Source organism: Heterocephalus glaber, unplaced genomic scaffold (assembly GCF_053883595.1).
Source record: "Heterocephalus glaber isolate CG9 unplaced genomic scaffold, H.glaber_assembly_v1.0 deba00001472, whole genome shotgun sequence".
Taxonomy (NCBI): Eukaryota; Metazoa; Chordata; class Mammalia; order Rodentia; family Bathyergidae; genus Heterocephalus; species Heterocephalus glaber.
Genome location: NW_028258315.1, coordinates 32,209,563 through 32,235,560, shown reverse-complemented (window position 1 = coordinate 32,235,560; position 25,998 = coordinate 32,209,563). Strand labels below are relative to the sequence as shown.

The 25,998-nt window shown below is 35.2% G+C and overlaps 1 protein-coding gene across 5 annotated transcripts in view; it reads right to left on the bottom strand.

Moving 5' to 3' along the window:
* Nucleotides 1-25,998, bottom strand: part of Ryr2 (ryanodine receptor 2) — a 676,288-nt gene that overhangs the window by 66,813 nt on the left and 583,477 nt on the right. For all 5 annotated transcript variants that reach the window (XM_087181253.1, XM_087181249.1, XM_087181250.1 and 2 more), the window contains 10 exons: nt 23,990-24,024; nt 23,030-23,143; nt 20,562-20,658; nt 18,752-18,855; nt 17,202-17,253; nt 10,850-10,903; nt 9,597-9,620; nt 3,528-3,627; nt 2,258-2,337; nt 257-333 (listed from right to left, as the gene is read on the bottom strand). In XM_087181253.1, the coding sequence (XP_087037379.1) occupies nt 257-333; nt 2,258-2,337; nt 3,528-3,627; nt 9,597-9,620; nt 10,850-10,903; nt 17,202-17,253; nt 18,752-18,855; nt 20,562-20,658; nt 23,030-23,143; nt 23,990-24,024 (737 nt within the window). The remainder of the gene's footprint in view (nt 1-256; nt 334-2,257; nt 2,338-3,527; nt 3,628-9,596; nt 9,621-10,849; nt 10,904-17,201; nt 17,254-18,751; nt 18,856-20,561; nt 20,659-23,029; nt 23,144-23,989; nt 24,025-25,998) is intronic.

Here is a 25,998-nt window from a genome sequence, read left to right as displayed (position 1 = left end):
AAGTATGCAGAATATATATCTTAACTCTTCAAGGTCCTAATTTAGGCATGGGGAGAACTATTTTCAGGATATTAACAACACTAAATTGGTAATTAGAGCATCACTAACATGCGAAAAACAAGAGAGGAAACAAGACATTGGCCCTTGTCCCATTTTAAAACATCTTTCATGATCAAAACTCCTTGTTTGTATAATTATTTGTCCACAGTGTTGAGCAAATCCTTCAAAATCTATAGAAGGCAGGGCAGGGCCTTACCTGCAGGACTGCATCAGGCCAGCCAGGCTCTGGAAGAAACCCACATCCTTTTTCTCCTTGAGGTAGTCAAGCATTTTCTACAGAAACAGATTAGCCAGCCACATGGACATTGAACACAAACCATAGATTTCTGTTAAATAATATATAACCAGAACATGCTCTCTATTTTAGAACAAAGGTAAGAAGAATATCCAGTGCATACAAATGCTATTAATGTCATCTCAATCATGAAGGAGTAACAAGTATGTCTAAGCAGAACTGCCTGCATTTTTCTAGATGTAGTAATAAAACATAACTGGAATGAGGGAGCTGTTTCTACACCACAATGAGCACCACAAATATGGGAGGCGGCTATACCAGGAATTCTTTTCCTGTCTCTCTTTAAACCTTTAGAGACATAGGTACTTGTGCAAGTAAATCAAGAGTCAGGTCCACTGGCACTATCCACAGATTTCCAGGCAGAAGTTAGGCACTTAAATAACAGCATTATAGAGGCTGAGAGTTGAGACTATTCTATGTGGATGTGACAGCCAGGAATATAGTCTCTGCTATCATGGTCTCTGAATCTAAAGTATGGTAGGAATCGTGTTCTATGAAATTTTTCTCCTCTGTTCTCAGAGTGATGCCCAGAATCTGTAGTTAATATTTTGGTTAAACTCAAATATAAAATAATGCTAAAGCCACACATGGCTCTATTTAGGTTTTTTAGCTTTAGAATGGTACAACTATGATACACATTCTATACAAATCATGCTTTGAGTTTTAGATTTGATCCTTTCCCAGGATGGCAATACACAAATGCCACTCTCTCCTGATGCTATGTGGCAGCAGTGAGTCACATATTCATCAGCCACATGATCCCAAGGGAAAACAGTCTATACTCTATAGTGTGGGATGTTGCTAAGCTATGATGTTCTACAGGAGAGGTGTAGCAGAAGCTTTTTCACTTGATATGTTTCAGTTATGAGTTATCAGACACAAGCACAATGCAAATCTAGGAGCATCTATACATAGAGGATAGCAGAGGCTTACTCAAAGGCTTTAAGGAAATAAAGATTCTACTTTCCCAATTTGTGGGGGGGGGGGCTAATGGAGATTGAAGTCAGGGCCTTCACACTGAGCTTTATCTCCAGCCTTTTTTTATTTTTTATTTTGAGGCAGAGTCCCACTGTCTCAGGCTGAGCTGGAACTTTCAATCCTCCTGCCTCAGCCTCCCAGATTGCTGAGAATTCAGATGTGAATCACCAGGCCCAGCTTCTCCTCATCTTTATTGGAAGAGAATAATTCCAATTATCAGTGCAATTCTAAATAGAGCTCAGCTAAGCAACCTAAAAATATTTTACTAATATTTTTCAGAAATCAGAGTCAAATGCAATATAAATTACATAAAGGATACACATAGTATATAAACACATATATACTCACATATAGTTTATGTATGTATATACACGCATGTACATATTCACACACACACACACACAAAGACATGTAAAATACATGGCCATTTGGGAGGGTGATAACTTATTTATCTAAGAAAAAATGAAAAGGCCAGGGATTTAGGTCAGTGGCACCACGCCTGCCTTGCAAGCACAAGGTCATGAGTTCGATTCCCGGTACCAAAAAATGAAAGACACTAATTGTTGATTTTTTAAAGACAAGTCATGTAATCACTATGGAAACAGAACAACCTGGCCACCCTGCCAGTTTCCATAAGCACCTCCATAGTCTGATATATGGATGGTCAGAGAGCGGTTCATGCCTCAATATAAGAACCATTTGTCATAGTAAAAGATCACATTTAAATTAATGTTTTTAATGCTTGGAAACCATTTTCTGTTTTGGCTTCTAAGACTATCACATGATTATTTTTTTCCTTCCCTTGTTCTCTCTAAGATATTGTGGTAAATTAAAATAGGGACATATTTTACATAAAGAAAAAAATTAGAGTTTGTTTCCTATTTCTTTGAAAGGTACATTATGTAAATTTCTTAAAGACATTACCTGCTGTACTGTAGAATTCCCACCATTTAAAATAGCAATTCCAAGTTTCAAAGTAGCAGCTACCATTGGTCCAGTTTCACCTGTAAAATATTAAAAAATAGCATTCCTCAAAGGTATACTTTAAAATTATTACCTACTATAATTCTGTGTAATTGTGGAGACAGAGACTTATGTACCACAACTACTAAAACAATAACCATGCATATTTTGCAATTAACAACTTTACTATATTCTGTAAAATATATTCAAGAATTTAAACTACATGAAGACATAGAAAAATAGGAAAAACAACTGATTTTGAAATACTGAAACCTAAAATTATTAAGATTCAAAAGTAACTATGTTTATTAAAATAATACTAAAATAAATATTGACTACTTAAAACTTTCTTCAAGGAAAACTTCTCTCCCTCATTGAACAATATTATTATATTTTCAATCATCACTTTTAATAGGTGTGTAGTTTGGCTTTATTAGGATGACTATACTCAATTTTAAGTTATTCAGATAATGACATTTTAAAATCCAACTAGTTGTCTGTCATTTAGCATATTATATTTCATTTTACATTATTCATCTTTACTTAGAAATAATTCCCATACTTTAGGGGAGTGTATCAACTTTACTTTAACAGAGTGTATCAACTTTACTTTTCCAATTCACCAAAAATGACATTAAAATGTTTTCATAAAGAAGATATCATTAATGTAGGAAAAAACATCTTGAAACATAATGAAACAGGTAGTGTACCTTAATTGTTAGAAAAAGACTCACTTAAAAGGGCTAAACATTGAAATCAAGGGTCAAGAAACTGGCTTGAAGGCAACTACCACATGCTACCTGTGTGTAAATAAAGTTTTACTGGAACACAGCCATATTGTTTCCTTATTTTCTCTGGCTGTTTTCATGTTCTGATGGTAGAACCGAAGAGTTGCAAAAGACCACAAGACCCAACAAACTGAAAGTAAACACTCTATGGACTAATAGAGGCTTTCAAACTCCTGATTTATATGGTCAGTCTGCTAAAGTTTAGTCATAGCAAAGTTTTCAAACTTAAAGAGTATGCATAAAATAAGTCTTTTTAATAGAAGTGAGAGAACTAACACTGGATTCTGTAAGTGATGACATTCATGGCATTCAAGAGTCATCTGATACAATGGTGAGTCAGAAATTAAGGGATAATAGAATCAGCAGGATTGACAGCAGAAAGTGCTTAGAAGCAATGAGGGAATCTGCAGAAGGACGTTGCTGAGGGACATGGCCAGCCTCACCTTTGCTGGCGCTGATGGTCTGTAGCACCATCTCCGCAGCCCCGCGGTCATGCAGCCTGGCTTGCTGGTACAGAAGCTTTTGCTTTTCCATTTCTTTTTCCTGAACACAAATCCCAACCATTTATGTTGTGGAGATCAGTAAGCACAGCAGCTCACTATATTTTTAGTCATCTCTTCATGTATGGGCTCTATGACAACATTATGGACCATTTCAACGCCGACAATTGTTATCAAACAGTCATATATTCAACTCTTCCAGTTTTTTCCTTTATATTTTTCTTGATAGACTTTTGGTACTGGTTTATCAGGATGGATTTTTTTTCTCAATTGAAATTGATTAGTCCAAAGCCTATAATAGTTTAGTTCTTCATCAATGAAATGTGCACTTTCCGATTTATACATCTGTGCATAAGTTGGTCACATTTTTTTATAATCTCCCATGTCATGGCCATAACTTGATACTGCTCAGCAAGTTATCACTGAATCACAGAAAAACATGAACTGAGATGTCTTAGAGTTTAACCAAAATTGAAAACTAATATGGATAAAAAAGGTAGGCTTCAACTGAATAGTGGACTCATGATACAGATCTCCCCAGTCACCCCCAAAGAATAAGAGAAGCCATGTGCCTTTATATTTTGTATTCTCTGGTGGTTACAAACAAGACTGCATGGTGCCGCTAAGAGCAATGGCTGGAGTTTGTTCTTTTCCACTTAAGCTACCACTGCAAACATAAAGAAGGAAAGAAAAATAAAATATAAAGGCACAGCAAGTTCAAGACTGGTATGACCATTCACTGGAGCAATCCAGTTCGCTGGAGAATTGAGACGGAACTAAGCAGTATGAGTTGCAGAATGAAAGTTGCATAGAGCCCTATGATAGCGCGTCCATCAAATGGTGTGGTAGAGAAGCTTAGTCAATGGGACATGAAACACTCATTTAGTATCATGTCCGTTAACACAACGGCCAAAATATATATGACCTAAGAGCAGTAGGAGCTGCAGCAGAGGTAGCCAGAGAGACAGCTTTGCTGCCGTAAACTTTCCATCCAAAGTACGGAAATAGACACTGGAAGATGGAAGAGGTTTAAAAAATGAAGGCTTGCTAGTTACAGAATATGAAAAATAAAGTAAACTAAAAGGAGGGGGTAAAGAAATGGGCTCAAACAAATGAAAAAAAAGAAACCTTTAAATCAAAAGCAACCAACACAGACATTTATGCTGTTACCAGAGAGTTCTCGCCGAGGCTGGCAAATTTGTTTCTTAAATCTTTGATAATATCGTGCTGCGAAAACAAAATTGATCAGGGTTTTTTTTCACACTATAGTTAGAGCTCCTGTGGTTAAATTTTATTTTTTCTTAAATTATGTGATAGGCCTAAATGGAAGCAGAAAAAAGAAAAGAAGAGGCAGCTTTGCTTCATATGTAGCCATGCTAACTCTAAAAGGTTTGCCTTCATGTTTAAACCTCTTCCTGTGAAGTCAAAAACAAAACGAAAACAGAACCACACAGACACACAAAACCATACTGTTGATACAAAACGGTTTCGGAAGAACTGAAAGAAGACCCTTTTGTCTGCTCTTCAGGTGCTACTTAAAATTGATGAGCAACATTTGATTCTTCCTTTTAGACCCAACAATCTTTTACTTTCCTTCCATCACCAGAACTAAAAATGGAACTTTCGCATACAGCTTAACCAACTACTTTTATGAAAAGAGTTTTTCAGGAAGAATATAATAAGAATGTATTAGCTTAGGGAATTAATAAGTATTTTCACCAAAAAAAAGAGTCAGAAAGAATTATTCTTCCACCGACCCCAAAGAAGATACAGTCAATGTCATCAGGAAATCACAGAAGATAAATAATGACAGCATGCTTTAAACTTGAAGACAACCAACAATGTGCCACTTATGCTCCAGACATGGGTATGACAACTTGCACAATAGATCAAAGTACCCAGAATCCTCTTAGCAGCTGAAACTATGCATGATGCATGACTCAAGAAGATTAAAAAACTGACAAGTTATCAAACTCCCTTCTTTAAAAATAAATTCCCTGGTCAAAGATCACTCTCATTTTTCTTATCTGGCATCTAAAAATCAACAAAATATGTCAGGGGAGATGAGACTTATTTGAAAAAAATATATAACATTGAGCCAAAAAAGAAACACTGATCTAGAAGCAGAAAAACCTGTACTTCACAAAGAAGAACCAGGCCAACTCGTGGCTTGAATCTCCTGTAAGATTCAGTTGGAAGCCCCTCTCTTCAGAACTCCATAACACTATTTCTTCCTGGTGTTTTATCCTTTGAGAGTTGTTTCAGGGTATATAATTTAATTTTCTCACTGGGAAATTTTATCATAAGATTAAAAAAAAATCTAGAAAACTAAGTGAGAGATTTCAGATACTAAAATGATATATTTCATGAGAAGGGAAACATTTTTATTTCAACTTCACTGCATATTAGTTTTTCTAAGCAAAGTGAAGACATTTTTTAAAAGTATCTTATTAAGGGACAGAAGATCTTGAAAATATCTTTTAAAAACAGAGTTTCTCCCCCTACCCAGACCTGCTTACTCTGCTATAGGGTCTTAGATAGACACCATTATGCCTTCAACCTGCACCATCATCTTTAAATTATTCCAAGGTTACAAAGTAAAGTTAAAAAAAATAAGATCAGTTTCACAATTTGAATTTTTCCTTAGGCAAAAAGTCTTCATTGCCCAAAGCAACCAAGAATTATCAGCTCTCATCCTCATAGGATCAGTGTAAGTCTTTTCAGGGCCAAGTGTGATCACAAAGCAGACTTGTGATCAAATCACTTGCACTGAATGGAAGTATTTCACACCATGACTTCCCTTCTGCATAACTGAAGTTTGTAATGAAACAGCTAATATTATTCTATGAGTGCTTCAAGGTTTTTAACACTTGCTGTAGGAAAGTATAGTAGAAAGCCTGATCTTAATTTTGTAAAATTTCAAATAATTACTATAGCTGAATTGTTGACTATTTTCATTACATTATGCATTGTCCTCATGAAAAATTTCTTCCCAACAAGAAAACTATTGACATAATGAACTGTTAAATTTATGTAATTTCAAGTTGGTTTCTGGAAAGCTTGAAATCACATGAGGAGACATTTCACAGCAAATCTACAGCATAGATTTGGGGACTGAATTTATTCTTGGAAGGAAATTTAATGCTTGGTAAAGCACTCAGTTGCAATAATTAACTTCTGAGGTAACTGGTAAAATAATTTCTTTCCTTTCACTTAGTTCTGGGTCTTTAACTTCCCTTTAAAAGTTTTAATAGTGAAAAAGCCATAAATCTAAAAATAATTAAGTATGCAATAATTATTAAATAAGCAGCTATAGGAAAAATGTTTATATTATCTTATACATAAAACAGAACTAAATTACTAGTTTAAATATGAAAATACTTCATATTTCAGCCTTATTGTATTTTACTGGTACTGGGGATTGAACACAGGTCCTCCATACTGAGACACATGCCCAGACGTTTTTAAAAATTTATTATCTTAGGATTGAGTCCAGGGCCTCCCTAAATTGCCGAGATGGGACTCAAACGTGATTCTCCTGCCTCAGCCTCCCAGAGTCCTGGGATTACAGATGTGCACCACTGTTTATTGAGCTTCCCTGTATTCCTCATGGAAAATTTCCTTTTAATATCAAACTTAATATATCTACTACTTATTTTCTCTTCCCAATGTCTTTGTTGAATACAGATAAAGAATTTAAGTAGTAGCTACAACAAATATTAACCATTAACCAGTTATAGTAATAAAACTCACTATACCTTTTATATTCTTTGCAAACTTATTTAACATAATTTGTTATAAGAACTATTGAAACTGTCAACCTTTCAGATTCACTATAACTCATGAAAAAGTCCACTATTAGATTATATAAATTATGTCAAACCACCAGACATATTAGTGAAAAAAGTCTAGTAAATTTTGAAAAATGTAATAATCCAATTGTCTGGTTAAATTTCTCAATAGTCTTATTGGTATCACATAAACAGTCTCGAGATGAATATCTTTGTAGATGATTGTATACAACTGTTTTTCTTTTCTTTTGGTACCAAGGATCGAACTCGGCATCTTGCACTTTCGAGGCAGGCGCCGGAACCACTGAGCTAAATCCCCGGCCCCATACAACTGGTTTTCAGTAGTGTATTCTCTCATATTGCTTACTCTTGGAGCATATATGTTATGGAGTACCATCTTACAAAATTAGTCATAAATAATAAGTTGTAAGTCCAGAATCCCATGAAGATCAGTAAAACAACTGGTTAGAAAGTGAAAAACCTCCAAATTTGGTCTACTGTGTTGCACTTATAAATATGTGGCAATCATTAGCAACTTAAAAATCTTGTCACATGCAGCTGACCTGTGCCCCTATTTTGGGATTAATTACCAGGTTTCATCATTATGTAATTGCTTTTTTTTTTTTTTGTACGAAGGATTGAACTCAGGACTTCACATTTGCGAGGCAGGGGCAGTGCCACTGAGCTAAATCCCCAGCCCCGTCATCATTATGTAAACTTACCCACCATTCTAAACCCAAAGGCAGCACTTTCTCTCCAGTCAGGCTGCACACCTCGCCTGATTTTTACCCTTCGCTTGTTCCGAATCCTATATTCTGCTTGCTGATTAGATTCGACTGTCAGCCATTCCCAGACTTCTTTCCGGAATAAGGAGCCTTCCCAAAATCACTAAATTTGATCCTATTTACCAAATTGGACTTGCCTTTAGATTTCCTTAAAACTGAATTTTTCTTTCAAAATAAACTAGTTTTCTTAACAAATGCTCCTCAGCCTGTCCTGCCCAACCCACCCTTATTGTGCATCTATAAGCAGAATCAAGAGAGAGGCACAAGTACTTGTACTAGGCAGGTGACCAAACCTTTGGTTGATGTTGGAGGTTCTTACACATTTTAATCCTTCAACAATTCACAAAAATTCCACCTAACATAAAATCAAAATCTATCAAGTTATTACCGGTCCCATTATTATGTACTACATAAGCCCATAAAATATGGGTTGTGTCCATTGTGTGCCATTAACCATTGTATGCACCAGATTGGAACTATATTGGACAGTATTTTCATGCACTCTGATTCTAAAATTTACAAAGTTTGGGAAATACTATAGGAACAATATAGTCTTCCAAATATAATAATGAGCTAAAACAGTAAAATTTATTTCTTCTGAATAGATTTAGTCTGAATTTACTTTGGCAGCAAACATTTCACTTTTTTTTAACAGAAGGAACAGAGTAGTTTTCATTTACACACTGGAAAACTTTGTTTTGGGTGGTGCTAAGCAAGCATTTGACCAGTGCTGCCCTCCCCACTAAAGGCAATACAGGAGGGCATTGTCTACCTGGGATGTTTATGATCAATTTTCCTACAAAATAGTGTCATGGAAATAAAGTTTACACTTAACATTATCCATACTAAAGTAAAAAAAAATTGTAATTCTATATCAAAATGTTTTTTCTTAGAAAATAAATTCCAGATCAAATATTTAAACCATTAAGAGATAGAAATAGTCACATAGTTCTTCCCTTTAATAAAATGCCAACATCAATACTGAAATCACGGTATTTAATCTATGAGTACTAGTAGCACAATGAAAAACAGATTTCTGTCCAATCCAACCAGCAATACCATTTACTAGGTCTATTTTCAAGTAACAAGATTGGTATAGAAAACATCAAGAGGGATGAGACCAGAGGCTGCAACAAAAATCCCTAAATAAGCATTCATCTGGTAAAGGGCTGGGCAGTTTTATCCAGTATAGTCTGCAGGTCAAAGTTTTTAAGGAGGAGGATACAATTTCAAAATATGAGTCATTTAAATTACAAGAAGAATAAACCAAGAAAAGGATACTTAAGAGACTAATTGCTTTGGAGCTACAAACTTGTAGAAAGATTTTCAAGACCTTTTGCCACAAAAGAGTCCAAGATGTTGGGTCTAACAAAGGTAAATGTCACAAGAAACCAAAACTCAGACCCAGACAAATACACACATATACATAGTTTTACCTTGCTGCGTTGGGATCCTGTGACCTTAAGGAAGGATGAGGACAAGAAGCAAAATAGCAATAAACAATTGCTCTGAACACAACCAAGAGACCATAAATGGTATGTGCTTCAGGAAAACAATATCATTTGCTGTTTGAAGCTCACTCTTATTTACCTGTCTCCTAACATAAAGATGGATTTGAGGCTAGAGCACACAGTTTATACAGGAAATTAATCTTATGGGATTTTCCCCAGCCAGCAATAGTCATGCGTTATTTTCAAAGTAGTTTGTTTTCATATTTTTTAATACATTAACTTCAATGCTTCAGAGATGAAGATAAAAATTATTCCTGGAAGTGACACTGATTGTTCTCAGTTCATTCTTTGGCTACACATTTTTGTGGGTCCACCATAATTAAAGACTCATTGCTGGCTATTGATATATTTCCAGACTTCTAGCTCAAAGTCCAGCCATGTAAATTAATAAGAAAAACAGTCTAATCTAACCTAAACTCTATTTCCTTCACTCAATTTCTTTTCAAAAATTCTAAGGAAAAAAGTGAATAAATAAGAAAAGTAATAGCAATAAATAGCTATTCTCAGAAAAAGCAAAAGTACACTATAAGCAAAGGGGAAAATAATATTAGCTTTTCTTCCAGCTAATTAACACTAAGCAGCATTTCAAATTACATGAGATATTTAAAAGCTGAGACTATTTAAGAATATCATCATAAAATGGAATCGAATACTAGGAATAGATGCTCTCCTACCTCATGCAAGCAAACTGCATCCTGCATCCTGTGCCACCATCTACATATGTACAGGGAATGAGTGACCCAATCGGGCAGAAGTCAAGAGGCCAAATTTTTTAAAACTTTAATTCAGGAAAAAAAAAAAAACCAATCCAAGGGTATGATTAAAAAGTTGATGCCATGTTGCTCTTCAGTAAATATTTTCCACACACATCTCTTCGAAATTCCAGACAACAACATCACTGAGATGAGAGCAGTTTGAAGCAGCCTCATCTCTTAGGACTCTCAGGAACACTCATTCTGAACATATGGGCTTTACTCTATCATTCAGCTATGCTATGCTCCTTGGTCTTAACCTCAGCAAATGTTAGGACTCAGGTTTGCCCATCCAGCTCTGACATGCAGTTCCTCGATACAATAAGCTGCAATAAGCCATGAAGCAAGAAACATAAAGGTCTGTTACAAGCTATGAAACAATGTTCCAAAATAGAGAAAGGGCAGTTCTAGAAGGATTCATCTTACTTCAAAGCTCTTCACTTCTTCTTCGCCATCATCATCCTCTTCATCATGACAACTCTAATATGGGTTAAAAAAGAAAAGAAACAAGAATATGGTGAAGTAAGAGTACACAAGACTTATTTAACACAGAACACCAAATAATTTACATTAATTTATCATTAACATCGTTTAGATACATATATGTCAGACAATACTTAGACATGATCAATAAATTCATGAACTGCAAGAAAATTATATTCTATATTTTATGCTTTTATCAATGTAAAATATAAATTGCCTCTTTTATACATAGCAGAGATAATTACAAACTTCATATGATGCTATACATACTATTTATTCATGCATTGTCTTTGTTCAAACCAAACTACAAGCCCTAAAGATGAGGATTCAGCCCTCTTTTTTTATGTTGTCATTATAATGCACTAATACAGCTAATCCATACAATAACGATTAATTAAAATTAATAGGAAGCAGTGCCCATTAGTTAAATTGATCCCTGTAATTTTTAAGTTAATTTGTGTTGCACTTCACCCAGAGGAAGAAAATGAAATTGTTACTGACTTTGTTCTATTTATACATAAACACAATAAAACTGACTATTCCATTCTTTTCCCCAGAAAGGATTAAGGAGTTGTACCAAGCCATTCAGATGTTCTTATCTAATATACACAGCTGAAACTTTGGCTTGCTAAGGAGGTGAGGGGGATGGTGCCTGGGGACATGGGCTCAAGAGACAGAGTATCTGGCCCACCGCTGATGCACCAGTTTATGCAGGACAAGTTACTTCATCTTTCTGCACCTTGTTGTCTTCATATTTAAGATGGGAATAAGAACAGAAGCATCTGGATTCTTAAAAGGTTCATTTGAGTTAATACATGTGAAATGTGTGCCACTTGGGAAAAGGTCTCTGAAAAATAATAAGCTTTTAATAAATCTCATTGCTACTATATTATGCTTTGGAATGTGGAGTGTAATGGTGACCAAAGGGAGCTGGTCTTTAACTAATGCCAATGGTGGTAAGAAACTTAGTTTTTCAAGTGAGGCTGTTTCAACCCCTCTAAGTTATTTCTTATGTTTGGGAAGAGACAAATGGTGAAGTCTAAGTTATAAATCAGAAAAATACTTCAGCTCAATGAGTCACTGCACTTTGGGGATGGAGATGAGAGAGATGATACAAATGATGATCCCCCAATGATAAATTCTAAAAGGTTTGTCACATTTCTTCATTCACTCAACAAATATTTATGGTGCTCACAGTTTTCATTTAGAATAACAGTCACGGGAACATGGTTTGTAAAGGAGGAAATAAATAAAGGTAGGGACACAGACTTGTAACAGTTTTACCATGAAGGTAAAGTGCTAAACTTCTATGGACTGGCATGAAACTCTTAATCGACCTCTAGCAACTTTATAATGCACTGAACAGAAATAGAAGGATCTTCAGGCACAGGATAATATTCTTCCAGTAATAAACTGCATCCATGTAATACACACGATAGTGCTAAACAAATAGGGAATTACATTAGTTCTGAAGAATGGGATTTGTCTTTCTGAACCAGAATGCTAAATTCTAGGCAAGGAAGAATGGTGCCATATGCCAGGAAAGAAAGGTGAATATATGATCTATACATAAAGGACCGGAAGAGAATTTGTGGGGGGGGGGGTATAACAGAAAAAATGGACACTTTAGATCATTCAGGTATCCAAAACAAAATTCATATCTGGCAATGAGAATAGATAAAACAGAAAATAGGGCACTTCAGCTCGCTAGTATCTGCTGGGAATTGCATTCCCCAAAAGAATTCTATTTCATACATTCTTCCATTGCCTTTCTGATTGTATACTCCTTAGAAGATTAACAGAGCAAAACTAGAAACATTCATAAGAGTTTAAATCTGACACACAGAAAACTAATGGATAATTCAGAAAAAGATCTCATATAGGAAGAAAAGGGGCACGGGGAAGGAAGTAGGAGGGATAGAGGAAAGGATAGAAGGGAATGGGATTAATATGAGAAAATGGAAAAATTGGAACAAAATCTTTGTAAGTAGGGGGGAATGGAGGGGTTGAAGGGAGGCCTGGGCAAGGGTGAAAAATAAGAACCAAGAGAGACTATGTAAAGGTGCAAATTTCCAATGATGAATGTCATTATATTGTATACCTAAAATGTACCAATGATTAGAATGAATAATCGATGATGCAAAATAGGAAGAAAAGGTCCAAAGGGGTAGGGGTAGTGGGAGGGGCAGGGGAAAGGAAAGAAGGGAAAGGAAAAATGATGAGAAATGGAAAAAATGGAAATAAAGTCTTTGTAAATAGGGAAGGGTGGAGGGGGTGAAGGGAGGGCTAGGAATGGGGAGAAAATAAGAACCAAGATGCATCATGTAAAGGTACAAGTTCCCAATGAGAAATGTAATTGTGTTGTATACCTACAATGTACCAATAAAAGAATTTTTAAAAAATAAATAAAATAAAACTAGTAATAATGAAAAAAAAGAAAAAAAAGAAAGTGACCTAGCATTTTACCATTTTTATCAACAAATATGAAAAATTAGGCATAAGTTAATGTGCATCTTAAAAATTTCAAACATTTAATATGAGAAGGATAACAAAGGGTTTCCTTAGTGAGAAAATCAAGAGCAGAAACACTGAGTGCTTCATTTATGATGATATATTGCAGATACTTCCATGTAGTTACTTTATTTAGTGGTGAAACCACTCCATCAGAGTAAAGCATCTTCAGACAGTGGAGGAGGGAGGGTAGGTAGCACAGAGACACTCTGACAAACCAAGCCAGGGTGATCATGATGAGGATGCCAAAGTAAATTTCAACAGCAAACTAAGGGGCAAAAATGGGGTGACAACAGACTAATGGATGCACAGAGACTTCCTGGCATGATCTGTTTCAAACCGGAGGTATTCATGATGGAAATGGGGATTGTAATAATAGGCATAACAATAAAAACAAAAACAAATTAGCCTAAAGTTTAGAATAAAGTATGACTTCAAAAATACAAAGATTTTCAGGGCTGGGGATTTAGCTCAGTGGCACCGCACCTGCCTCACAAATGCAAGGTCCTGAGTTTGACCCCTGGTACCAAGAAGAAAAAAAAGATTTTAAATGATTTTTCAAATTCTCAACAAGCAAGAAAGAGCATATGTTTTAGAGCAGATGCTAAGTAATAATAATAGAGAAGACATACAACTATTCATCAGCGCTGTTTCAGAATTATCTACCAAAGAAGAATGATTTTTAGATACAGAAAAGTACCTAGCAAATAAAATGGAAATAAATACCCAAAGTAATATTTATTTGGCTGACAAAAATCAGTGAGTCATATAATATCAAGTATTAGAAAGAATGTAGACTATCAGAATTTTTTAAACATTATTGATAGAAGGGGGTGAGGATTTAGCTCAGTGGTTCTGGCGCCTGCCTCACAAGCGCAAGGTCCCGAGTTCGATCCCTGGTACCAAAAAAACCCCAAACAAAAACAAAAAAACATTATTGATATAAATATAAATTGATGATATAATTGATAAATATAAAACTTTGGAGAACAGTTTGATATTTTCTCTTTAAGCTGTATATATGTCTTATAGCTCTTGAGTCTTGTGTAATAGGAGACATCAGTTAAAAATAAGAATTTCAATAACTGTTCATATTAGCAAAATTATGATGCCACATAAAAATCTAAGAAACAAGAAAGAAAGAAAGAAAGAAAGAAAGAAAGAAAGAAAGAAAGAAAGAAAGAAAGAAAGAAAGAAAGAAAGGCAGACAGACCATATGCTCTGAGCTGGTGAGTGCACAACTAGAAAGCTGTTCAGTTAGCCCCTGGGTAGAAAATATTGATAAACTGAAGCATGGAGAATGAACTGAGGGACCCAAGCCTGGTATTCCTTGGGTACATTAAACAGAAAAAGGCATGAGATTATTTAGTTATGAAGAGGAAACTCTTGAGATAAAGGGTGAGCATGTTAGACATCATTAAATATTTGACCATCCATCAAGAGATTAGATAGAGCTTTAAGATACAACTAAAGCAAATGTGAAGACAATCTTCAATCACAGAGAAGAACTTTAGTAATCAGAAATGGTCTTTTCTCAAACCAGGAGTTTCTCAGATTTTACTCCACATGCTCATGGGTTCTTAGCCTGCAAAGGATGCCCAAGCAGTGGGTACAAAACTCCTCAGATGCGTGATTCTCAACAGTGGTCCAGCAAAATTCCATCTGATGCATCAAAGGACTAGTCTTTCCTGAACTTGCACCTTGATTCTGAGAATTGCTAGAAAGAAGCCATACAACCAAGACCAGTTCGGCCACAGACCCATAGAAAACAACCTGAAGGAGGCTTTCTACTCTGCCTGGAATCCTTTTAAAATTTCTAGTCAATACACCATGCCAACTGGCTCAATATCTCTTTCAACTCTTCAGTCTCCTACTTTCCAATGCAGATTCCCTGCCCTAAGCCTTCAGTCTCAGCAGGTAACTGTCCTTTCTTCAAAGAGAGAACACATGATACTCCAACTTGCCCTTATCCTGCTGGGTATCCACCTCTTCTTCCTTTTCATTACAAAGAAAGATTTCTTTCTCTTTTATCTTTGAACGTCATGTTTTTTAACTATAGATTTTAGCCCATTAACTGGACATACAATCAATTTAGTGGTCCACGATCTAAAAACAACCCTTTGTTTAAATAAGAGATATTAGATTATAATGCGCATAAGAAGAGTATAATTTCATGAAACTTTTCTTTCAATGTATGAATTTTATATTTCTCTAAATATACTAGGTAACTATATTTCTTGTGTGGGTTAAAATAAAAGTAGAAAGCGCCAACATTTCCTCTTCCACGGCTGTTAATACTCATGACCTCACTCCAGATTATCCTCTTGTCTATTCTAGGGGCTTCTTCCCAAAAGAAGACAGATGTGCTTAGATTTCTCTTTTTAAAAACTAAAGAAATCAATAGATATTTTTAGATATTTTTCATCTTATATCTTTCACCTCCTTCTCAGTTTCTCTGTGTAGGACTGTCTAATCACATCTCACACCTGAAGCCCCACTTACTTCCCACAATCCAACACCTCTACCTCCTAGGACCTCTCTGCACAGTCCTCTGAAACTGTGTCACCATACACACACACACACACACACACACACACACACACACACGCACGCACATCATAAATTCAGGAAATGTTCAATCCCTTCCTTGTCCAACCTCAGAAAAATAGGATTTTGTTGACCACACACCGACTCTTCTATCAGCTCACACTAATATTCTCTCCATTTTGTGTGTATGTGCACACACATGCAGGTGTGTGCATATGGGCTCTTAATTTTCTGTTCTTCTCTTAGTACCCTTGTCCTTACAAGATTAGTGAAGCCATCTTCTCTTGCATGCTGCCTTCTCTTCCGGGGCTAGATCATCCACCCCTATGGCTTCAGTGGCCACTAGTGCTATTGAATCTCAAATCTGTACTTAGAAACCTTATCTGAGACACTGAATGTGAGACATAATATCCAAACACAGGTTTGAAATCTCCACTTAGATGCCTTACAAGCCCCTTTAACATGTCCAAGATTTAATTGGCTCTCTTCTCTCTTCACCCAATACCTGCAAGCATTCTGGGGATCCTGGCCCAGTATATGGTACCCAAATGAGTGGCCTCAACAAAACCTTGAATCCTCTTTTCCATTCATCTCCTTATTCACCCTCATCTTAGCAGGAGCAAACTAAATAAGCACTCAGTCAATATAGCAAGGTTAAGTCATCGTTCACCAACCAAGAACTCCCTCAAGCAGGCCTCACCATTGTGTTATGTAACCTATTTCCAACCTCCTCAGGAATTTCTCTACTATTTATCAGTTTTAAAACAATCATTTGTTTAAATTTTGTCTTCTCATCAGATGATTAACTCTAAAACATAATGTGCACATTATTTTTTCTCATTCACCATGTTATCTTCAGTACTTTAATGTGCACAGTGAGTATTTCTTGAAGGAACATTTGGAAAATTGATAAGCTCTCCATAAATAAAAAGTTGAAATAGAAAGAAGCAATTCTTACTTGTCCATAGAGCACAAATTCATGCAACAAATAAAAAGCTGAGATCTGCATGCCTTATGCTTCTATGATGTAACATTTTTCTTTAATATAGAAATATGTAGATTTTTATCCTTTGTCAAATGAAAATTATTTCTGTTTATTAAAATAAAGCATTAAAAGTAGGAAGAGTGGGCCAGGGATTTAGCTCAGTGGTTCTGCCACCTGCCTTGCAAGTGTAAGGACCTGAGTTTGATCTCTGGTACAAAAAAAAAAAAAAAAGGAGGAAGAATATTTACTTACCTTTGCCATAATATCTGCATAGGCCATATATAAAAAATCTTCCTCCAGTTTGCTATGAAAAACAAGGAAAAGACATAAATTTTTAAGTAGAAAGCTATTCATATGTGGACATACCATCATTGCATAAAATAGTTTTGGTTTTTTCTCACAAATATTCTTTAAAAAATTAAATACATATCAAATCTAGATAACAGTCATTATTTTAAAAGTTAGAATAAAAAACACAAGTACTTCAGACCTAACCAGCCATCTCTCCTTACCTTCCCAAAGAGGCTTCAAGTCTTGGAAAATAAATGGTCTACTGATTTACAGAGAAATGTAATGACTTTAATTTTCTTCAAACTACAAGATTTGAAACAAGCAAATTTAAATAATATAAGAGCTTTCAACAGCAGAAGTGATATCTGATATCTGATGGACTCTCCAAATTACACTGTTATAGTTTTAAAAATAAGATGTCATAATGATGACTCTTAAAAATTTAGAAAGGACAAAATATATTATTCTCTATTTAAAGAAGTATGGAAATCATTAATACGTGAAAAATGTTTCCATCAAGAATATATAAAATCTGCAAAGCTATTTTAGTAGTTTTAACTTTAGCTATAAGAAAAATTTATTTATGAGAAATACCTCATTACCTGACAATGGCAGACAGAGAGTTGCTCTATGCTTAGGGGTGAGATGGTTTTGTTAGTTGGGAAATAATAAGAGAGAAATAGTGAGAGAAGGGATGGATCACAGGGAGAAGTGTACATTGTCATGGCATGCACAGCGGTCACATGAACTCCTCAGGAACTCTGGGAAGATTCATGTGGCTATAAACTGATAATTAAATCATCTCCCTAGTTCTGCAGAGAACAGGCAGGATTCTGGAGCAGAGCCAGCTCTCACAATGAAGGGGAGCAGGTAAAGGTTGTCTGCAACGTCCCATCTATAGGGCCAATCATTGCAGTGCTCCTGTAGCAAGCAGATGCTGGGAGATTTAATTGTCAGTCCTAAGAGTACCTTTCTTCTTTGACTCCATAAAAGTTTACCCTTTGTGGCTTTTGTGCATTTGTATGACTAAGACTAGATGAGGCAAGAAAAATAGGCAATATCCTTAGAATAGATCTCAGAGCTGCTCTCAAGTTGAGATGATATCTCACCCAGTCTTTAAAGGCTTCATAAGACCCTCACCATGGAGACACAATCTACCAGGAAATCCTGGAGTTACTACTGGTCTCCATACACTTTTGGCATAGGCATTTTCTTTGGTTTCCTGTATTAATACAAACTATTTATGATATAGGGAAACACAATTTCATTAAGAAGAAACTAAATCAGCTAATTATAAAGTTATAAACAAAAAAGAGAATTCACAGGAAACCATTAACACATGAAATTGAATGAATGTTGGTCTGGGGTGTATGAGAGACAGATCTCTGAACAATCTTCTCTTCTGACAAGGACAAGATGACGCTGAAACATGAATACATGACACAGAAGACTCAGACATGGATTTCTTTATTTGCTGCTCCTACGTATCACACAAACCCTTTCAACCATACCATTTCTCAGTCAAAGCCGTGCGACTAAACAGGAGGATCAGCTGGTGCAGAGGATCAACTCTCTTACTGGCTTCATCCTCTTCTGGAAGTTCGGCCCCAGGTTTCTACAAAAAAAGTCAAATATTTCACATTCACCCAAATCTGGGAACAGTAATGGGGATAGGAACAATGAACAAAAGAAAAGTCCCCTTTTCCTTGTTGTGGCATGTGTGTATGCATGAGTGTGAATTTTAATGCATTATAAACATTATATATGTATATATGTGTTGTATATATCATGTAATACATATAGATATATGCTGTATATTTAACATATTATTAATCTAAAACTATGTAGCTCAAAACAGATATTTAATCCTGTTTATTATTTATTTGTTTGTTTATTTATGGTGTGGGGCTTGGAGAGGAGAGCATTGAACCAGGGCCTTATGCATGCTAGCCAAGTGCTCTACTAACAAGCTATACCTTCAGCCCCAGAGACAAAGAAGTAGGGACAAGGAAGACTCACACAAATAAAAAATTCTGAATGCTATGCTTATAAGCAGACTCATCATTAACTGAAAGTGTATTTTCTTTAGAAACTTTAGCTTTTGGATAGGCTCAGATTATAAAAATTTGCAATGAAATTTTAAGACACTCGAAGTATGAAAATTTAGTTGATCGGGCAATGCAAAGTGCTTATCAGGTGAAAAATTATTAAAGAATATTAGGCAAAGAATACAAAATGAACTAATGCTTTGACTACTTCTCCATTTTTGTTCTTTTCAGTCACTTTTAAAGACTATATTATATTGGACAGAACTTAAACAACAAGGAAAATTATTAAATATTAATCCAGACTTTTAATTAAAAGTAAGTAATCCTGATTTTTAATTAAATGAGTTAATGACTTTTATATCTTCACTGCCTTAACCCATTCAGACTAATTTTCTCTCTACACAAGTGAGATTCTTTCAAGGATTTTAGGCTTATAAAAATGTTATAGGTACTAGGAAAATTTCTACAATATATCCAAATGGCCTCAATATTTTGGTTCTAAGATAAATCAGATTTATTTTTTAAGATACTGGGTAAATCATGGTTAGGTTTCTAAGAACTGGGTTTGATTATCCATTACATTCCCTGATAATACACAAGTTAAAAAATAACTTTCAAACAAGAGCTGTTTAAATTGGGAATTGTGAATCTCTGACTATCGTACAAAGTTCTGTGAGATTGTACGCTTATAGAGGTTTTGGAAAAATGGTTTCATCCAAGTTTTAAACAGACCCTCAACTTATGAAAGATGATGGCAGTCACTCCCCCATGTGCAGTGCCCTCAGTAACACAAGCCTCTGTCTCAGCACTGTCTCATGGAAACTCTGCTTGCCATCAACTATATTTAACTGGGCCTCCTCTCTTCTGTCATCCTCTGTCCTGTTTGCTTTTAGAGACCAGCAACTTTTTGTTAACTCTCTACTTATTTTTGGTGGATAACTTTTTTACGGTTCAGCTTTTTATAGTTTATTCTGCTTCTGAGATTAAAGGGACTTTGAGAAAGAATACAGAACAACTAAATCATGATTAGTTAGTGATAAACTTGTACTACTGATCTTAAATTATGAACCACTTAATTTTGATGAGATCTGTTGAAATAAGAAAGCTTTTTTTTCTGTAAACATTGAATGCTAAACAATTGAGATGTAAAAGTTTCCTAAGAGCAATATATTGCAATGTTTTCTTCTTCAGTGATATGTGACAGCTGTTTACATCTACATTTGGTTCCTAAGCCCAAACCCTCTTTCATTTTATAACTCCACTAAAAACATACTGCTAAGTCTTCAATCAGTTTATCTTCAAAGTAATGTTCTTCTGTTTCAATCCAGGATTTTTCATATCCCTGAAGAAAGAGATTGACAGCCCGGTGCCTAAAAGATAAGTGAAAGTTCAATCAGAAGTTTTTTAAAAAATCAAAAGGAATTCATTAGGGCTTTATGATTGGATCATCTCTGCACTGAAAAAAGAAAATCAAAATAAATTTTATATTCTTGATTCTTCTTTTCAGAGGCAAAGCTTTGTAGCAAATAGGGCAAGGTTTCTCAGATCACATACTGACTTGGATTTAAATCCCAGCTCTTCTGAGCTTTGTGACATTGGTCAGGTTATTCAAGTTGTCCAACTTCCATTCTTTCTCATTTTTAACCCTAAGGTTACCCCACCTATATTTCAGTGTTACAAGACTCAAAATGAGATAAAGGATGAAGGTGCAATGGAGAGCTACTCATTAAATGGCAGCTATTACTACAGAAAGAGGGTTACATTGGAATAAATGTCAATAGAGAAAGTCTATGCTCAAGTTAGCACTAAATATGAGCCCTGAGGATTCCAAGGCAAAGTGTACTAAGTGAACTTTTCGGAAGTGTATAAACAAGATTGGAATACTGATAATAAATAGTTATCTATGAAATAAAAGATGAGGGTAGAATAGCAGAACCAGTGGAACTCAACATGATCTTAATGAGAGATGTAAGATTTCCATATAAGAAAATAGGAAAGAATTTCATGACAATAAGGGACATAATAATAGACTATCAGAGGTGGCAGAATGATGCCAATGCAGGGTGGCAAGCTGAGCCAAAGTGATGCGGACTTATGAGATATAATAGATAAGTAGGTACGTGAAGGGCCTTGAAACCTAAGATAAAGAATGGAAAACACAGCTGGAATCACTGTAAATTACCACAAATTCTTCAATATAAAAGAGAAATGCTGAGGAGCATGTTTGACCTTGCTAGTACTTCAGTGTCACCTACAATATGTGGCTTTTAAACCTCAGACATGCTAGGTCCACAGATACTAATTCACTATGTTCAGGCCTGGATATTTCCTAAGTGCATTTAAGTGTACAGTATTTCTTAAAGACCATGTTGGAGAACCATCAGAATAAGGAATGCAATTCTGAAAATGGCATATTGCCAAGAGTGCAAACTCTGTGACATCACAGAAACTGCTAAGCTTTTGCTACCATCCACTTGATAGGAGGTAAGGAACAAGTGACACAAAACATGACCAAGGAAGGAAGGACAGTGATGCGAAATAGGTCAGGAAAATTGGTAATATTTGGAGAACTTATAACTTAACTGGAGAAGGAGTGAAAATATGAGATTCGAGACTAATATCCTATCTGACCAAAGACACCATCAGAAAACTTTGAAGTAGCATATGGTTTGAGGAAGAAGCTATGTAATGTATTTTAACTCAGTAAGTGTGACTTGGTGTTAAGGAATCCAAGTACATTAGTGAAGGGAAAAATGTGACATTTTGTTTGGTTGCTTTCATTTTGTGTTTTTTACTGTCTCACAATCTGTTCATTTATTGTCATTGCACTATTTGTTGTCCATGGTGCTGAAACCATAAAATGGAATGAGATTCTAAAGCATCTTAAAATCAGAATCAGACAAACAGCCCCACTATTGCTACAACTAGAAGAATGTAAAAGCTTATGAGAAACAAATAGTATAAAGCATTTGACTTGCAAGGAGGTCAGATATGTTCCAAGAAAATATCTCTGAGCTGAGCCCTGTTTACAAGACATAAGAATGATGCATGTTGTATAAAATTCAGAGAGGGAAAGCCCAGTTTCTCAGCAGAACCACCAGAAGGCTAAGATGTTACCTTGGATCACTCAGGTCACTTCTTTATTGACAAGTACATCTGCCACATTTCTAAAAAAAGGTGGTTACTCTGTCAAATTTATTCACATTATTCCCATAAGTCTACAGTATCAGTTCCCCAAATGCTAATAATTGTATAAATCATAACAGCTAATATTTACTGCGATAAGCTCATTGTACATATTCCGAATACTCTAGTCTATTAAATCATCTGTGTATTTCTATGAGGCAGATCCCTTTAAGGCCTAGGTGAGAAAACTGTTACAAAGTCAGGTAAGTAAGTTGACCAATGGCATACGGGGGAAGATGAAATTCCTGGATTGAAATCAAGATGGTCTCACTTCAAAGAATGCATTCCTAATCACTTTCTATTCCCTCACATATGTAAGCAGATATTATTCAGTATGTAAAAGTCATTTAACAGTTACATTACAGACCACAGCCCTCTAAAAAAATCCAAAAAAGAGAAACTCAAGTATTCCATAGAAGAACAAATAAATATACTTCATTCTTGTCTTGGACTATTGTGCTATTTAAGATAGATTCTAGACATATTTAATTTAGAGGAAAAATGACTTTAATCTATTATGAGCATTTAGCTTTACAAACATTTAAAAATTCTGACCTTGGCAGATTGTACAAGGGAGCCATTCGGAAGCAAGCTACTACGGCCCTTTTCCTCTGTTTCGAGAGTAGTTTATGCCATACAGCCTTTTTAGATCTCTGAGGATGCTCCACCTGAGGTAGAATGTCACAAATAAATAATTACTTACATCCCAAACTACCCCCAATAATACAGCATCAGGGAGCTGTAAATTTTATTTATTTATTTATTTATTTATTTAATTGGTTTTGCAGTGCTAAGGATTAAATGCAGGGCTTCACACATGCTAGATAAGCACTGCACCACTGAGCTACATACCCAGCCAACAGGTGTAAACTGAAAGGCCAATTCCAAAAGTACTTAAAGATTATTCTGGAAAAGTTCATATCCTAAAAGTTACTCAAAGCTAAGTTTGAGATTGTCTCAAATGGTACATTAATGATAAAAATATCATATTTTCTAACAAAGGTACACATCAAAAGCTTTGTCATCTCCAAAATTAAAGGAACATAAAAGCATTCCAGATAAAATCTTTTTCATTTTTCTCAAAATTTTCTTAGGTCTTTTATTCTTTTCGTTCTTACACATGCTTCTGTGTACACACAAAAATCAACCCATTCTTATTAATATATGCAATGGAATTAATTTATCATAGGAGATACAGCAGTAAACATCAACAGTGAATAAAAATCTACTGTTCCTTAATGCAAGAAGAAGACAAGGCTTTGTGAATACAGTTTCAGGAGTAAGTACAGGAATTTAGTTTTGCAAAAATGTTAAAATATGTAACTGTTTTGTTAGAGAAAAATAAGAACTCTAAAGTTATAGTAAATGATGCAAGCAAGCTATTTATTTAACTAACAGTGTTTGGAACTCCAAGAGGAAAAAGAGATTAACTGTATTATTAGAAAGAAAAAAAGCCTAACATGTGAATATCTACGTTAATTATTAATCTCTAGGTATTTGAGTGATGTACTTCCCAGACTGTAATATCTCCGGCCAATACATTTAGATTTCTGGAAGAAATAAAAATGTTATGTTAGCCAAAAAGTAAAACTGGATTTATGTATTTTACAGCAGAGGGACAAAATACAAATGTAGTAATGACTGAAGAAAACATTAAGAATTTTTGGACTATAGTGGCTTAGAAATTTTAACAAGGCAACTTGTTTAATTAAAAAGCACTTATTTCAATGACACTCTTCTTTTCATAGAATAAAACTTTTTTGCAAATGTCCATTTCAATTTTGTTCCTGATGAGTGTGTCAGCACTGTTGAGAACACAATAGGCAAAAAGAAAATCAAGGACAGTGTTGATCAGTCAGATTTAGCATGTCTCAATTTAAAGTTCTACTGTGAGGTCTGATATTTTAGATGTGTAGCTTTTAGTGGGAATACAGCATTTAAAAAAATTTATTAGTACATGTTTGTGATAATTACTACTTTCATTCTGAGTATTTGGTACATGTACATGACATCTTAATTTGTTTTTAGTTCCCTTCCCCTCTTCCCTCCCCCTTTCCCTCCATCTTCTGGTCTCCTTCCCTTGTGCAAAAGATCAATCTCTGTTTCCTTTTATCTAATAATATTTATTGTGCTCCTTATTTATACTTTGGTTTCTCATATGAGACAAACCATATGATATTTAAGCTTGTGTGTCTGATTTATTTCACTTAACATTCAGCATTCTGATCAGTGTGGCTAACAGTTAACAAGTATACATTAAGCACCAAGTAGACAGGTTAGAAAAGGTTCCTTCTACCATGAAGCTCACCATTTGGCCAAGCATTTTATTACACAAGGAAAAACCTTAGTTACAGGGCTTTCCTATAATCAAGTAAATAGGTATCTGTAGGGTTTTTCCATTGAAAGATGAATACCACAATGGATCTTGTAACTATGAACATCTTCATGTGTTTATGTGCTACCTTGGCTAGAGTTGGAGTATAACAAGTTCAACACACATAGCCTGTCTCATGGAAAGAATTACCAGAAGCACAGGATAAAATATGAGGTATGATCACAAAATACAATGAATGTTTAAATTTAAAATATTAAAATATTAATTAAAAGTTAAATATTAATTAATATTAAAATATTAATTACAGTAAAAGACACATTGTCATTAATTCCCTCAAGGTACTTCTCCTCCCTTCAAACACACTTATCTCATTATTCTTGTCAAGCAGTTTCAAGCAGTTCTGGAAGTGATTTTTTGAGTGTCTTTTGGTTGTCATGGCTGCCCTGATGTCCTAAATCAATTTAAAACATTCCCCTTTCATGGTTATTTTGAGCTGGGGTGAAAAGCCAGAAATAACACAGAGCCATATCCAGTAAATAAGATGGGTGAGCACACATTCATATTTTTATGAGCCCACCTTTCCATTGTATGGCACTCAGCATCAGCATTCATTGTATTTGTGATCATACCTTGTAAAGATATTCACAAAAAAAGACTTTCAGAACTGCTTCAGCAAGTGGTAAGGATGATGGAACAGTGTGTTTAAAGGGTGAATGACAAGTGTCTTTTAATATAATTTATTGTTTTATATTTAAACACCCACTTTATTTTTCAAACACCCCTTGTATATCTATAAAAGCTGCTAACATTTGAGAAAAATCAAATCAACAAGTATTTCCTGCACATCAATCATTTTTTTTGTTTGGTTTGTTTACTTTTGATGTTAGAGATCCAACCCAGGACTTCACGCACACTTAGTGCATGCTCTACCACCAAGCTATACCCCCAGTGCTGCACACTTGCTGTTTCTGCATAGACTTTAGCAAATTACAACGTTCTTCACAAACTACTCTGTGACTTGGTTACAAATTAGTCTCAGAAAAGGGGTACAAAAGGCATACATTCTACACACAAGAATCCACCCATTTCATAAGGAGCACACTACCTTGGACTCCTTCTGCACCCTCTCAGCACATTTGATATCCTAGCATATATGTTTTTGTTTCTGTGTCCTCATTGGGCCCAAGCT